The sequence below is a fragment of the Staurois parvus genome, unplaced genomic scaffold (genome assembly GCF_062004578.1).
Source record: "Staurois parvus isolate SC_StPar_1 unplaced genomic scaffold, SC_StPar_1.0 ptg000193l, whole genome shotgun sequence".
Lineage (NCBI taxonomy): Eukaryota > Metazoa > Chordata > Amphibia > Anura > Ranidae > Staurois > Staurois parvus.
This window is the reverse complement of record NW_028317989.1, coordinates 813,853-831,620: the sequence shown is the minus strand read 5'-3', so window position 1 is coordinate 831,620 and position 17,768 is coordinate 813,853. Positions and strand designations below refer to the sequence as shown.

At 39.6% G+C, this 17,768-nt stretch overlaps 1 protein-coding gene across 1 annotated transcript in view; it reads right to left on the bottom strand.

Moving 5' to 3' along the window:
• RNF212B (ring finger protein 212B) overlaps nt 1-17,768 on the bottom strand; it is a gene marked incomplete at both ends in the record, with an annotated part of 81,037 nt that overhangs the window by 30,911 nt on the left and 32,358 nt on the right. Inside the window, 3 exons of the mRNA XM_089677865.1 lie at nt 4,973-5,006; nt 5,564-5,621; nt 17,694-17,748. Of these exons, the coding sequence (XP_089533991.1) occupies nt 4,973-5,006; nt 5,564-5,621; nt 17,694-17,748 (147 nt within the window). The remainder of the gene's footprint in view (nt 1-4,972; nt 5,007-5,563; nt 5,622-17,693; nt 17,749-17,768) is intronic.

The window sequence follows — 17,768 nt, the reverse complement described above, 5'->3', positions numbered from 1 at the left end:
CCATTTTTATATGGCCTATCTACAACTGGGTACCCCCTCCTAATTTCCTAAATTCATCCTTAATCTCATTTAACAATGGCATGTAATTCAATTTATACAAGTTCTTGGAAGATACAGTTAGTTTTATTCCTAAATATTTTAGTTCTTTTTCTCGCCAAACGAAAGGAAATTCCTCCTGTAATCTATTTTTCTCACTATTTAGAAAATTTATATTCAAAATCTCTGTTTTTGTTGGATTGATTTTTAAATTTGATTTTTCCCCATACTCTTTCAATGCTCTTATTAAATTTGGCAATGTTATCCTTGGGTTTCCCACATACAGCATATTATCTGCATAAGCTGCCACCTTATGCTCTGTATCTCCAATCCAAATTCCCTTTATATCTATATTATTCCTTATTGTAGCTAATAAAGATTCCATTGACAACACATATAAAAGTGGCGACAGTGGGCAACCCTGTCTTGTTCCGTTTTGCATCCCAAAATACTCTGATAATTCCCCGTTGACCATGATTGCTGCAGAAGGTTGACTATATAATTTTCTTATTCATTCTCTCATTCTAGGACCTATCCCCAATACTTCCAGTGTATCCATCATATATCCCCAGTCTACTCTATTAAAAGCTTTTTCGGCGTCAATCGCAAGTACTGCCACAGGGTTTTTTTCTTTCCTACTTTTTTGTATGAGAAAAAAAGATCTCAATCCATTGTCTCTCCCCTCTCTCCCTGGGACAAAAGCCACCTGATCCATATGTATCCATTCCGCATATGTTTTTTTAACCTATTTGCCAAGAGTTGTCCAAGAGCCAAAGACCACTTGTGGAGAGCTTCAGAAAGACCTGGAATTAGCAGGTACAATTGTTTAAAAAAAAACAATAGGTAATGCACTCAATTGCCATGGACTGTATGCAGGCTCACCATGCAAGACTCCATTGCTGAAGAAAAGCATGCTGAAGCTAGTTTAAAGTTTGCTGCACAACATTTAGACACGCCTGTGAAATACTGGGAGAATATAGTCTGTTCAGATGAGACCAAAATTGAACTCTTTGGATGCAGTAATACACACCATGTCTGGAGGTCAAATGGCACTGCACATCACCCCAAAAACACCTTACCAACAGTGAAGTTTGGAGGTGGGAACATCATGGCGTGGGGCTGTTTTTCAGCATACAGTACTGGCAAACTTCATATCATTGAAGGAAGGATGAATGGAAAATGTACCAATACATTCTTGACAAAAATCTGCTGCCATCTACCAGGATGATGAAGATGAAATGAGGGTGGACATTTCAGCAAGACAATGATCCCAAACACAAAGCCAAGTAAACTTCCAGTTGGTTTCAAAGAAAGAAAATAAAGCTGCTAGTATGGCCCAGCCAATCACCTGACTTGAATCCAATAGAAAATTTATGGAAAGAATTGAAGATCAAAGTTCATAGAAGAGGCCCACTGAATATTCAAGATTTGAAGACTGTTTGTGTGGAAGAATGGACCAAAATCACACCTGAGCAATGCATGCGACTAATTTCTCCATACAGGATGAGTCTTGAAGCTCTCATTACCAACAAAGGATTTTGTACCAAGTATTATTAGTATTTCGTTGTATATATGGATTGCATGGGTTGTTACCGACATGTGGTGAAAATTTCATGTCAATAGCAACTTTAGAAATATAATTACCAAGAAAAATGATGACGTGTTTAATACTTATTTTACCCGCTGTATATTACCAAAAGGTAACTTGAATACATTTTTTGTTGTAGGATGACACTTCTATTTTTTTTATACACAAGTGTTTAGCTTTGCAGATAATGTATGGTGTCAATTTCCCTTTATTGCTACATATAATGAACATTAGTTTGTACCTATGACTGTGTAAGCCCTAACAATGAGCATCTGTTATTTGCTCCCTTTTGGTCTTATACCATTTAAAAAGGTCTTGTAACATCTGTTTGATAAGTGCAAAAAAACAAAACAAAAAAAACCCAACATCATGCCAGTAATTAATGGCTGTATGTGCACACTTACTGTGTTATCTCAAGTATTGTAATTAGCCTATCCAATTTTTATTTTTGACCAGATCAATTATGTACAGAAAAGGAAAGTGGGAGATTTAAGTAGTTAAAGTGGTATTAAAGGTTTGGTTTAAAAAAAACCCTAAATAAATAAATAACAAACATGTTATACTTACTGCTCTATGCAATGCATGAAGGTAAAACACCTTCTGCCTTCAAAACCAGTTTAAGTGAAAGACAACTGAGAAGTGTTGAAAACAGTCCACCGAAATGCTGTGTGTTGTAAACCCAGAACAGGACTTTTGAACTGTGTGCATTTTCGGCAGATTAACAGGTATTTTTTGTGCTTGCAAGTGAAAGGGATATACAATAAGGGAAATGTACATATATTGCAACAATGTATTGCATCCTTTTTTGGCCATGACATATACTTTAACATTCATTAACATTGGTCACGCAGAAAGTGGTTAAAGTGGATATACCCATGTTGAGTTTTTATTTATACTTTATGTGTCCTGTTAAACAGATTTGCCCTCCTAAAGATTTCCTCTTACTTCCTGTGGCTTTTTAAGGACAGGAAGTGAATGGAAATCACGAAAATGGGATACAAACAGCAAAAACCCCCAGAAATTTTAACCTTTCCATACTTTAACCAAAACAAAAAAAAAAAAGTTTTTGGTTATGCATATGCTTTCATACAAATACCTGAGACTTTTACAGACATTACCCTTAAAATACACTGAATTTTAAAACTATGTGTGATTCCATATATGTGTTAAATCCTAATTATTATGTTTGCATAGTTTGTAACAAACAAACGTTAATTTTAGTAGTTTACTGCATGTACAATAAACTTAATGAACAATACACCACACCACTTCAAACAGCTCTTGGGCCTGCATCAGGTATATGCATTGAGGCAATACTTTTTTTTTTTAATGTGTGTTACTTCAACAACAGAGTACATATCTTGGTGCAATGCATTGCAGTGCCACGGATTTAGAATCATATCCCAATGCACTAAATCAATGTACCTTCAATGTACAGTACCTGCATTTCAACGCACCACAATGCATGGTAACACAACTACTGTGCGTTGTGATGTGTCTGAAAAAATGGTACAGATGCATACAGTGCCTTGAAAAAGTATTTTATTTATTTCAGGTACTTATATAGCGCCATCCATTTACGCAACGTGTTTACATATACATTGTACATTCACATCAGTCCCTAACCCTCAAGGGGCGTACAATCTAAGGTCCTTAACTCACATTCATACATACATACATATACTAGGGCCAATTTAGACAGGAGCCAATTAACCTACCAGCATGTCTTTGGAGTGTGGGAGGAAACTGGAGTACCCGGAGGAAACCCACACAGGCACAGGGACAACATGCAAACTCCAGGCAGGAGGTGCTGCTGCTGGGATTTGAACCAACGACCCTAGTACAGCCAGGTGGAAGTGCTAACCATTTAGCCACTGTGCTGCCCCATGCAAATCCCTTGAAATTTTCCACATTTTGTCATGTTACAACCAAAAACGTAAATGTATTTTATTAGGATTTTATGTTATAGATCAACACAAAAGTGGCACATAATTGTAAAGTGGAAGGAAAAATAAGAAATGGTTTTCAAATTTTTTTTACAAATAAATATCTGAAAAGTGTGGCGCGCATTTGTTTTCAGCCCCCCTGAGTCAATACTTTGTTGAACCACCTTTGGCTGCAATTACAGTTGCAAATCTTTTTTGGGTATGTCTCTACCAGCTTTGCACATCTAGAGAGGGAAATTTTTGCCCATTCTTCTTTGCAAAATAGCTCAAGTTCTGTCAGATTGGATGGAGTGCGTCTGTGAAAAGTCTTGCCACAGATTCTCAATTGGATTTCGGTCTGGACTTTGACTGGGCCATTCTTACAGATGAATATGCTTTGATCCAAACCAGTCCATTGTAGCTCTGGCTGTATGTTTAGGGTCGTTGAAGCTGGACAGAATTGTTGGGAAGATGGATGGAGCCAAATACAGGGCAATCTTAGAATAAAACCTGTTAAAGTCTGCAAAAGACTTGACTGGGGTGGAGGTTCACCTTCCAGCAGAACAACGACCCTAAACATACAGCCACAGCTACAATGGAATGATTTAGATCAAAGCATATTCATGTGTTAGAATGGCCCAGTCAAAGTCCAGACCTAAATCCAATTGAGAATCTGTGGGAACACTTGAAAATTGCTGCTCACAGACTCGCCATCCAATCTGACAGAGCTTGAGCTATTTTGCAAAGAAGAATAGGCAAACATGTCACTCTCTAGATGTGCAAAGCTGGTAGAGACATACCCAAAAAGACTTGCAGCTTTAATTGCAGTGAAAGGTGGTTCTACAAAGTATTGACTCAGGGGGGCCAAACACAAATGCACGCCACACTTTTCAGACATTTATTTGTAAAACAATTGAAAACCATTTATCATTTTCCTTCCACTTCACAATTATGTGCCACTTTGTGTTGGTCTTTCACATACAATCCCAATAAAATAAATTTATGTTTTTGGTTGTAACATGACAAAATGTGGAAAATTCCAAGGGGTATGAATACTTTTTTAAAGGCACTGTATTACTGTACTGTATTGTACACTGTAATTCTATCTGTTGTGGTGTGCTGCCAGCCCATTCAAATAATTGGTCTGTTTAGCAAAACATGTTACATGTGTGTCAAAACATAAAATGCATTAATGCACTGCATCAGACTGCGAAAGTGTGAATAGGGCCTTAATGTGTCTAAAAGTAAACCATGCCAAAACAGGTGAAACACATTAGTTAATTTAGTTTATAATTGCTATCCTTCTTTCATTCATCCATACTCATATAATTTAAACTGTTGTCACCATAAATGAGATGCCAGAAAAAAAAATTAAATAAAGTAGTTTAGCTTGCAGTTTGTTTTTACCTGTTTTTTCACTTACCTATAGGACATGCTGTGACCAGATATGGGGGAACCTAAAAATAAAAGGTGTCAAAAAAGACAAATTGATTCCCGCTCTTTTCTTTTTACTTGTTTATTCTCTTCATTTGAGTCAATATTACATGTGTATTTACAGCTATTTGGTGGTACAATGCCAAAAAATTGGACTAAATCTTTATACAAAAATAATTTTTTTTAATATAAAATTAAGTCATGGAAATCTGATCGATGTCCATCACTAGCCAGACAGCAGTAAATTACTATTAGCTGTGCTCTGTTACAGCAGAGCTATAGTAAGAGCTATCTCAGCCCTTGCTTCCTCTGGCAAGGTTTCCACACTCACAGCAGGAAGTGAAATGATGTAAAAGCAATTCCACCAAGTTACCATGGCAACTTGCTGCAAAAATCCACTTCTGCATTACAGAATATAGTGTTCCTGTGGTTGGGGACCTACAATAAAAAGGTTTGTTCACACTTCAGGGATAAGAGACTGATGTTGATGTGGTGGCCAGCCCTGCCATTTTGTAAAATGTAAATAAATAGCTCCACTGATGGTCTTCAAAAGACCCATCTTACATCAATACAATCTTACCTTGACTAGAACTCATTGGAGTGGTTCTGTCCTGTGCTCTGCTTGCTGATGGTGGTTGCTGTAGACAGGAGACAGATACGTTAGATAAAATTATTATACCGGATTTATATAGCGCTAACAGTTTGCTCAGCGCTTTACAATGTAAAGGAAGACAATACAGCAACAATACAATTCAGTACAAGAGGATAAGGAGGTCCCTCAATCTAATAGAAAAAATATCTCCTCAGTAACATATCTGAGTAATTAGCTGTAAACATATTGAGATAAAAGCATAGATCAAAATATTTGTTTCTCCTTACTAACACCTCGCACAGGTCAGAGGTGGTCTGTAACACTAACAGGCATGGCTGCCACTATTACCTGTGTTGAGATCTGCTGCCCTCTACTGTTTGTGTTTGTGAATAACCTAGCTGCTAATACCACAGAGTTAGTTGGTTAAAGCAAAGTTCTTCCTGTCCTTGCTAGCTGGGGATAAGGGGACTGTGATATCTTTATAATGGGGAGTTACCAGGAACTATAGACAGAATTGAGCCACATTACCTAACACACACAGGAACTGCTGTATTTCACCAAGACCAGAAGCACAGACTATTAGGCAATTATTCCTATGTTCTAATAGTAACTGCAGCTGCCCATAGCTTCTTGAGTGTGTATCTGAATCCTTTTGACAGAGGCATCTCTGTCCCATTGTTATTATGTTACATGCACAGTGCCAGACAGATATGTCTCTGCTATTGTATGTATGTAGTGGACACCTTCCAGTATATTAGTAGGTGAAGCATTTTTTTTAAATAGAGTCTATAAGTAGTCTTTGTTATTTTAGTTAAACTGACACTAAAGCTTTGTTGTTTTTTTAAATAACGTAAACATGTCTATACTTACCTGCTCTGTGCAGTGGTTTTGCTAAGAGCAGCCCCAATCTTTTTCTTTTTGGGCCCCCGACGGCTCTCCTAGCTTCTCCCTGTCGAGCAGTGCCCCCAGGGAAATCCACTCACCCTGGGGGCTCGTCCCTGAGCCAATGCTCTATGCGTCCATAAGACACAGAGACGCAGCTTGGCCTTGCCCCCCCCCCCCCGCTCACTCCCCATTGGCCCATTTGCTATAATTAACAATGAGGAGGAAGCCAATGAGGAGGAAGAGTCCCCAGAGGCTGTTGAGAACATTGCGGATCAGAGTGGCTCAGGTAAGGATGGGGGGGGGGGCAGCCGCAGCACACAGAAGCCTTTAGAATCAAGTTAACCTTGTCCCTTCTGGTCTGGGATTCCCTATCTGGTCTGGGACCACAATTATCCTATGGAACTCCCTACCCCAATCTGTCCGACAATCTCCTAATCTATCCACCTTAAAACGATCCCTAAAAACCAACATGTCAGAATTTTTTTTTTTTTTTTAATTCAAAAACAGAATCAATGAGTTGGAAAAAGGATCATCCCCTCCTAAAAATGACTCAATCAGGTGTAGCTAATAACCTCCTCAATGGCACACAAAGCCATTTGACTTTCGACTGTGTTCAGCTGGGATCATTTTGATTAGCTCAGCATGAAAAGAGCTTTCCTGGAGCATGGTGCAACTGAAGCAAACAATCAACTATGGTGACAAGGCACTGTCAAAAGTTCTCCAAACAATACCACAAATTCTCCACAAATTTGGCTTTTATGGAAGGGTTGCAAGAAAAAAGCAACTCCTTAAGAAAGGCCACATTCAGTTATGACTGAGGTTTGCCAAAACACACCTTGAAGATTCTGAGGCCACATGGAAAAAGGTGTTATGGTGAGATGAGACTAAAATTGAATTATTTGGCCTCAACACGTATTGATATGTCAGGCAGAGATCCAAAACAGCTCACCATCCAAATAACACCATTGCTACAGTAAAGCATGGAGGTGGAAATATCCAGTTATAGGGGTGGTTCTCTGCAGAAAGCACTGGAACACTTGTCACAATAGAAGGAAAAATGGATGGGGCAAAATACCATCAAATTCTTGAGGAAAATCTGCTGTCCTCTGCCAGAAAGTTGTTGCTAGAAAGTTGTCAATGGGAAGGATTACCTTCCAACATAACAAGGACCCAAAGCATACAGTAAAATTACATCAAAATAACAGCGCAAGATCGAGATCTCCAAATAAATATATTATAAGTGCATAAATCCAAAATCAAATGTCCAAGTGAAAAAAATGTCCTTATTTTCATTGAATTTCAGTGTATAATTTATTCAACATATGCTGCCACCTTCCACCACGTGCAAAATAATATCAACTGCACTCACCAGATGCAGGTGAGTAATGAGCCTTATAGGATATAAGGGATCCTAAGCCCTCTAGGTAAGATCAAAACTTCTTATTCACCATTAATGGGGATAAAACGCCTCCACTTTATTCCTCCATGAAATCCTCAATATTGCAGAGAAAAAAAGAAACCACATAGTGTAATACTGCCATATACTCATAAATAAAAGGATAAATTCAGGCCACTCACATGGTCAAATATAATAAAAAAGCCTTGTTTAATCGCCTGTATGGCCTAAAAGCATCCAAGTTCCACACTCAGAAAGATACGTAAGGATCTCACGCTTCAGTTGAATAGCAGAGGATGATCAGCCTTCCCCCTCTAAAGATGGCCGCTTGGAACGCACTCGGCTTGCGTTCCAAATACCGGAAGTGACGTAGACCCAAATGACGGCAGACCGGAAGTACGTACTTCCGGTCCGTCGTCATTTGGGTCTACGCCAATACTGCTACCACGATGTTTCACTGTAGGCACCAAGCATTTTTCTTTGTACTCCTCACCTTTGCGACACCATACCATTTTGAAACAATCAGTTCCAAAAACATTTATCTTGGTCTTATCACTCCAGAGTACAGAGACCCAGTAGTCTTCTTCTGTTTCAGCATGGGCCCTGGCAAATTCTAGGCAGGCTTTTTGTGCATGGGCTTTAGGAGAGGTTTCATTTATGGACGACACCCATGCATGCCATTCCTCTGCAGTGTATGCCATATTGTGTCACGGGAAACAATCACCCTAGTTTGGCTTTCTACTTTTTTAGCTAAATGCAGTGAACTTGCATGGCGATTTTTTTTCAACCCTTCTCATCAGAAGACACTGCTGTCGAGATGTTAACTTCCATGGATGGCCTGGATGTCTCTGTGAGATGGTTGTAGTTCTATCTTTGGTAAATTTTTGTATCACTTTTGCTACAGTATTCTGGTTGATAAGTAAAGCTTTGCTGATCTTCTTGTAGCCTTCACCTTTCTTGTGTAAAGAAATTATTTTCTTTCTCAGACCTTGTGACATTTCTCTTTCATGTGGTGCCTTTGCTGACAGCATGAAATGGGAAAAGGTTTTCTTTGTTAAGTAATGCCCTTTTAAAAATCTATGGTCTGCTGGACAACTGTTTAATGAATAATTAGACTCATCTGTAGCTGAATTCGTGTTAATAAGGTTTTGTTGTCTAAAATTTAGCTTTGCTCCTAAGACTTTAATTGGGGTGTATTCATTTTTGCAACATGGTCTTGAATGAATTTGTTAGAAAAAATACTTTTTTGTGTGTGCAAAAGAAAAAATCTTGTTTGCAATCAATGGCCCGCATGTGAGGGAGTATATTGTAGTATAGTGTCCCATAGAAAATGTTGATTCTGAAAGGAAAGTAAAGGTTCTCTGACAAATCTGTTGGGGTATACTCATTTATGCTGAGCAATGTATATTGGAATTTTTATTTATTCGTTTATACTAGCAATCAATGGCTCATAGTGGGACTGTGATAGTTCAGTGGGCAATCTGACACTGACACTTTTTGGGAACTAACTGCCACTGGCATCTCCAGTGACACTAATAGAGTGATCAGCACTGATAATATACACACTAACAACAGTCACTGTACTGGCTTGGAAGGGGTTAGCATCTTGGGGTAATCAAGGGGTTAACTGTGTGCTTAACAAATGTTAATGTGGGTAGTATATGCTTCTTTTCAATAGAGATCAATTTGTTTCTTTTCTCTGCTTTGAAGGGAATAGAAACAAAGCGATCAATCTCTCTGTTTAGAGCCATGTGTTGTTTGTCAACACAGGGCTCTGGGCTGTGATTCGACACAGCTTATCAGCAGGTCCCAGGCATGAATCATTGGCCGGGATCAACTGACAAACTCTGGCTGTGTCAAATCACAGGGGAGTAGGTGGGCGGGGGCGCACGTGCGTGCTCCCAACTGGGAAACCGCTTCCGATGTACAGATGTACAAATGTACAAAATAATTTAGTGACTATATACTTCAGGAAATGATTGTTGGCCCTTTTCTTATGGATAAAATATTGTCAGTTGCAATTAGTAATATAATGTTTTATGCTCAATGTGTATAATGTTCTACAATAATTTTTTAATTGAGTAAAAGTGGCCTTCAGTAGACATAATGGGGCCTTTTAAATATTTATTCTATTCAGTGTGACACACTTTTTAATTTAAGCTTTAGAGGCTCACTTTAACCATTTCAATACCGGGCAATTTTACACCTTCCTGCCCAGGCCATTTTTCAGGTTTCAGCGCTGTCACACTTTGAATGACAATTGCGCGGTCATACAACATTGTACCCAAACTAAAATTTTATCATTTTCTTCACACAACTAGAGCTTTCTTTTGGTGGTATTTAATCACCACTGGGGTTTTTATTTTTTGCTAAATTAACAAAAAAAGACCAAAAAGTTTGAAAAAAAAACACGTTTTTCTTTGTTTCTGTTATAAATGTTTACAAATAAATAATTGTTCTTCATAAATTTAGGCCAAGATGTATTCTGCTACATGTCTTTGGTGAAAATAACCCAAATTAGGATGTATTATTTAGTTTGTAGGAAAGTTATAGAGTTCACAAACTATGGTATAGATCTGAAAATTGATCAATCCTGAAGTACTGACAGCCAATCTAATTTCTTGAGCTCCAAGAATGTCAGAATAGTAGATATCCCCAAATGACCCCTTTTTGCAGAGTAGACAGTCCAACGTACTTCATAAGAGGAATGGCGAGTTTTTTGAAGTTGCATTTTTTTGTCATAATTTTTCGGAAAATGAAAAAATTAAAAAAATAATTTTCACTATTTTTTTTTTACATACTGTCACCAGTGCAGTACAGCGTCATCATATAACTGGTATTGCGGTGAACAGGGACACTGACTGGTGACAGTATGAAAAAAACATATATATATATATTTTTTTTTTATTTTTTATTATTAATTTTTTATTACATTTTTTTAAATTTTTTTTTTCATATTTTACTATGACCAAAGTAGTACAATATTACCATAGTAACATTGTACTACTTTGGGGAAGTGATCAGTATTTTTTTTTTTTTTTTTACACAATTTGCTTATAACAAATAATTACTTTGCTATAAGCAAGCATTTACCTGAATGAAATCGATTCATTCAGGGTTTTTTTTTTTGTTTTTTTTGTTTTTTTGTGCTTAGCTGTGATTTGGCCACAGCTAATCACATGACATGTACATGTGACTGCTGTGACCATTCACAGCTAGGCACTAGTATACAATGGATGGCATGAATGAAGCCATCCATTGTATACAACTGTCATGTGACCTGCTGTGATTGGTCACAGCAGGTCACATGGTACCAGCAACGGGGGCCGGTACTCAGATCTGTCATCGGCCGTGTCCGAGGTACACGGCCGGTGACAGATCGCGCCGCTACGCGGCTCTGTAACCGCGCGAACTGCGCATGTGCGGGCGTGCACCCGGAAAGCTAGAGCATTTTTGCGGCCGCCAAACGGCTATAGGCCGGGCAGCTAATGGTTAAACTAGAACTTTGTGTTATTTTTTTTTAAATCTGTAATGTAAACATAAGTTGTCTTTGAGGTGTTGGTCACTTTGAGTATTTTTGTGGTTACTGTAACATTTTCATTTTTATTCAGATCTGATAGTATAGCTCAGGCTATACTTCTGGCTCTGTAACAGGCAAGCTGCAGGTGTCATACACTGAAACCATACTGTTTTTTGTTTGCCCTTGCCAGTAAGAGAATGCTTTGTTTATTATGAACCCATTCACAGATTACAAAGTACTCTGTGAATGGGATAGGGGAGAAAGAAAACACTGTGGCTTATGTACACCAGAGCCCACAGCAGTTGCTCCCATTATACTTTCTTCATACTTCATAACTATACTTCACTGAGTGCAAATATTACAGTAACCGCAAGCAAATTAACAGTCACATACACTTTTTAACAATTATGGTAACATTGCAGATTTTAAAAAAATCCTGGCGTTTTTCTTTAATAAATATAACCATTTCAGGTGTGGCCACTAGATGGTGCAATAGGGAAGCAGTATTTAGCAGTAACACGAAATATGATGAGACAGTATATGGAGCATGCATACTAACAATTCTGCAAATAGTCTTTTTTTTTTTTTTTTTAAACTATCATTAAGATTTTGCAGAAGTAAAATATACATCCATCTGATCTGGAGAAGGCACGACACTGTACAGTGGTACATTATATATGTAGAAACAAGTATCAATAAGGTTTAATGCGATAAAATAAATTCCACAAAGGAAAAAGTAAATGAGTATTCTGAGTTGTCCCAAGTAAGTGAACCAGGTGCTCCAAGTGGTTATATAGGTAGTGTAATTGTTATGAAATCAGGCAGTCCACTCCTCTATACTTTGGAGGTGAAATAGTTCAGTGACACACCCTTTCATCATTGAAGTATGTGTAGTTTTTCAGTATTGTGGAACCACTGCCCTGGTGGCTAATAGGAAAAATCGAAGGAGAACCTATTTTGCTGTGGAGATTGAACCTGGGAGTACAGAGACATTACCAATTTCTGGGGACGTCGAAGTGTCTGAGTCTGTTATCATGTTTTAAGTCACAAAAAAGTGAGACCAGAAAGTTTACATTAGTGGACAGGACCACCATACATGAAGCAAGGTGCCAGTTTTCCTCATTTGTTCCACAGGGGGGCTGGGGCAGAAAAGGGGCTATTTAATGACTTTTGGATGCATCTGGAGTAATCTGTCGTATTGTGTTTCCGACAATTAAATTTTTTAAAATTAAAATCAAGATGTAGAAGAGGCTGGACTTTAATTGCTGCAGTGCTGGAGATTACTCCACCTGCACCCTTGTGTGCCAGCAGATTTTAAAAACATTTTCTTTCCCTAGAGTTCTTACAATGCGTACAATTGAGTGCTTACAATGATCAGCTATTGTTTAATATGTAAATCCTTTATCTCAAAAGAAGCACAATTGTTTGCTGTAACTGCTTAAAAACTGTTAGCTAAAGTTCAGCTTCAATTTGTTAGTGAATCTAAATCTGCTAGAACATCAAACACTCCCCTTCCCCCAGACTGACAATGCTGCTGTCCAAATGTGCCCCTTCATCCAGACTGTAGGCAGCCTAAGACATGAGATGTGTGACTGACCAGATCACCAAATGAAAACAGGGAAAAAGCTGAAAAAAAGAAGAAAAAAATATAGCCACCACATCTAAGGAAGTTGCAATATATTACACTTTTGGTTTGGGCTTAATACCACTTTAATCCCCGAGCTCAGCTAAACAAAGTCGGCTAGGGAATTTTTTTTTTAAATGCTGCAGAGCACAGTGCGCAGAGCCTTCTATCTGCCTCTGGGCCCAGAGTCTTCTCTCTGCCTCTGGGCCCTATGGGGATATTATAGCAGGGCAAAGCCCGGTACTAGAGGACTAGTCAACAGCCTTGGTGGAACAATTGTGCAGGGGTGGTGGTGAAATAGTTGTGCAGATGGAGTGGTGGAACAGAAGTGCAGGGGCAACCGTGGAACAGTTGTGAGGAGGGCAGTGGTGGAATGTTTGTATAGGGGAATTGATGAAACAGGTGTGAAAAAGTCTGCACAGCATACAATACACACTTTGTCTTTCTCTGTATAGTAAAATGGGGTCTGCAGTGTAAAAGTGGGACTACAATGTAAAGGGGTGCTGTGAGATTAAGGGGAGTGTTGTGATGTAAATAGCTGAATAGTGGCTATGCCCACTGCTGTGCGCCACTGTCAATTAACACCAAGGTGGACCTGACAGAGTATAAGCCTCTCGATTCCCCATCAGGCTCCATGACTATGCATAGTCAGCCAAAGGAAATTTCTCAGAAAAACACTTAAACAGGCATGACACAGAGAAGAACTATCCTCTTTTGCAGAGAGATGCTGATATTACTGAGGGCTCCATGTCTAGTATACACTCTGAACCATGGCTGTACTGGAAATAGCAGAACTGAGGCTATTTTGTTGCTGTGTCACCACTGCAGTCCACAGGTACTGCTACCCAGATCACTACTGAGAAATGGTGACTGTATATCAATAATTCTGAATAGAAAAGCAATAGTGTAAAAGGAAAGGCACAATAAGATACTTCATGCTAGCATTTTCAGAATGATTTCAGCAATAGTAGTCTCTGTATTTCTTTGAAGAAACATTAAGTTTAACTTGTTGCCAACCGCAGATAGCTGAATGACGGCTGCACTGCGGCCGGCCAGTTCTGAGTGGACGTCATATGACGTCCCCCCAGAACGCGCTCTGCTGCGCGCCCCAGGGGGCGCGCACCCGGCGATCTCCGTGATTGCTGTGTCCTACGGACACAGCTGATCACGTGATGTGGTAAAAGGCCAATCACAGCGGCCTTTTACCACCTGATCAGCGGTGTCCAATGACACGCTGATCAGAGGGAAATACAAGTGCCGAGTCTTGGCTGCACTTTCCTCACGCTGTCAGATCGTGAGGAAAGTACTGCCGAGAACCGGCAGTTGTCAGAGCGGGGATCGGCACCGATCATCAGGGCACTGATGATCAGTGCCCTGATGATCGGTGCCCAGCAGTGCCACCCGCAAGTTCCGCCCACCTGTGCCCTGCAGTGCGCCCACTAGCTCCGCCCACCTGTGCCCAGCAGTGCACCCACCTGTGCCCAGCAGTGCACCCACCTGTGCCACTCTGCAATTTCACACACCTGTGCCCAGAAGTGCCACCTACCTGTGCCCAGCAGTGCCACCCACCTGTGCCCACCAGTGCCACCCACCTGTGCCCACCCACCAGTGCTGCCCACCAGTGCCACCCACCAGTGCAGCCCAGCAGTGCTGCCAGTCAGTGCCACCAGTCAGTGCCCAGCGGTTGTGCCAGTCAGTGCCGCCAGTCAGTGCCCAGCAGTGATGCCAGTCAGTGCCGTCTATCAGTACCCATCATTAGTGTCACCTATCAGTGCCGCCTATCAGTGCTGCATATTAGTGCCGCCTATCCGTGACACCTCATTAGTGCTGTCTATCAGTGCCGGCTATCCGTGCCACCTCATCAGTACTGCCTATCAGTGCCCTTTAGTGCTGCCTATCAATGCCCATCAGTGCCGCCTATCAGTGCCCATCAGTGCTGCCTCATCAACGCACATCAGTGAAGGAGAAAAATTACCTGTTTGAAAAATGTTATAATAGAAACAAAGAAACTTTTTTTTTTCTTCAAATGTTTGGCAATTTTTTATTTATAGCGCAAAAAGTAAAGTGCCCAGTGGCGATTAAATACCACCAAAAGAAAGCTCTATTTGTGAGAAAAAAATGATCAAAATTTCATATGGGTACAATGTTGCATGACCGCGCAATTGTCAATCAAAGTGCGGCAGCGCTGAAAGCTGAAAATTGGCCTGGTAAATAAGGGGGTATAAGTGCCTGGTAGGCAAGTGGTTAAAGTGGAACTTGAAGCCAGAAATAAAAATGGGAGAACCAACATGCTTTGTCTCCCCTGCATTAAAGCAACATAACTGCCTGTCCATCTACAGTTGGGTACATATATATTTGAACACGGGCACAATTTTCATACTTTTGGCTCTGTATGCCACCAGAATAAATGAAAAAACTAAACAATCCAAATTAATTTGAAATGCAGACTTTCAACTTTAATTCAAGGGGTTGAACATAAATATCAAGTGCAAATTTTAGGAACTGCATCAATTTTTATACACAGTCCCTCCATTTTCAGGGGCTCAAATGTAATTGGACAAATTAATATATTCATAAATAAAATGTTAATTTTTAATATATTGTTGAGAATCCTTTACTGCCAATGACTGCCTGAAGTCTGGAACCCAGGGACATTACCAAAGACTGGGTTTCCTCCTTTCTGATGCTTTGCCAGACTCTAACTGCAGCTGTCTTCAGTTGTTTTTTGTTTGTGGGTCTTTCTGTCTTTAGTTTTGCCTTCAGAAAGTGAAATACATGCTCAATTGGGTTGAGAGCAGGTGATTGACTCAGCCATTGCAGAATATTCCACTTATTTTGCTTCAAAAGCTCCTGGGTTGCTTTTGCAGTATGTTTTGGATCACTGTCCATCTGTACTGTGCAGCGCCGTCTAATCAACTTTGCTGCATTTGGCTGAATCTGAATCTCTAAACACTGCAAAATTAATCTGGCTGCTTCTGTCTTCCGTCGCATCATCAAAAAACACCAATGACCCAGTGCCATTGGAAGCTATGCATGCCCATGCTATCACACTGCTCACTGCCTCCACCATGTTTTACAGATGACGTTGTGCGCTTTGGATCATGAGCTGTTCCAAGTCTTCCCCACACTTTTTTCTTCCCATCATTCTGGTACAGATTAATCTTAGTTTCATCTGTCCAAAGAATTATTTTTCAGAACTGGTCTGGCTTTTTTAGATGTTTTTTGGCAAAGTCTAATCTGCCTTTTCTGTTCTTGAGGCTTATGAATGGTTTGCACTTTGTGGTGAACCCTCTGTATTTACTCTTGTGAAGTCTTCTCTTGATTGTAGACTTTGACAATAATACGTCCACCTCCTGGAGAGTGTCCTTCACTTGTCTGGATGCTGTGAATGGGTTTTTCTTTACCATACAGAGGATCCTGAGATCATCCACCATTGTTGTGTTCTGTGGACGTCCATGCCTTTTTATGTTGCTGAGCTCACCAGTGTGTTTGGCCACTCCTAATGTTGCTGCTATCTCTCTGATGGATTTGTTTCATTTTTGAAGCCTTACAATGGCCTGTTTCACTTGCATGGACAGTTCCTATGATGTAGGTTCACAACAATAGAGTCCAAATGCAAATACCACACTTAGAATCAACTTTTATCTGCTTAATTGATGAAGAAATAAAGAATGAGTAGCCCACAACTGGCCATGAAACAGCTTTTGTTACAATTATTCAATTACTTTTGGTCCCTTGAAAAAAGAGGGCTGGTTACTCTTAAGAGCTGTAATTCCTAAACACACTCCTCTCCTGTCACCATTGCCTTTACCGGGCTCTCCGAAGCAATCAGGGAGCTCAGTAAGGATTCCACCAGCAGCATTGGCATCTTGTTCCTGTCACTGTGTAACATCAGAAGCCGGAAGCAACTTCTGGTTTCCATTCCCTTGTTTACAAGCCATTACCGACTTGTGTAGCAGCAAATCAAACTGATCTCAGTTTTATCTACTACGTTAGAGATCCAGCTTCATAAAGAGGACCTTTCATGGCCCATGCTATCACAAGGGATGTTATTTTTGTTGTTTTTACCCTGCAATAGGAATAAAAGTGATTAAGAAAATGTAAAGGTACAGTGTAAAAATAAAAAAATTTAAAGGTCATTTAGTGACCCTCCCAGATAGTGTCTGTAAGCGCCACATTGCCCGCCATCCTGTCACAGTACCACTATAAGTTGCTGTTTGCCGCCATTACAGTATAGCATCTATAGCTGTGCAAATTCCAGTATATACTGTATACCATACTTTGTAGACACTACAACTTTAGCACAAAAGTTATAGCAAATTAGAAATTTATAACAAATTAGAAAATATCATTTTTGTTCAAACAATTTTCGATCTTTTTTCGTTTATATATTAAAAAAAAATTAAAAACCTAGTGCAGATCAAATGCCACCAAAAGAAAGCTCTATTTGTGTGAAAAAGTGATATACATTTCATTTGTGTACAGTGTTGCATGTCGCAATTGGCAGTTAAAGTAGCACAGTGCTGAATAGCAAAAAAAATGCCCTGGTCATAAAGGGGGTAAAACCTTCCAGAGGTGAAGTAGTTAAGTTTTAAAATTCTGCTTATTCACATTTCTTAGCTACCAAATGAACATACAGTATGTAATAGCTTCAAGCATGTGCCTAAATGTTGTATTCTACTCACATACTTACACTGCTTCCTGAATGTGATCGAGCATATGCAACTGACTCCAGAGATGATGATCGACTGAATAAATAGAAAGAAGG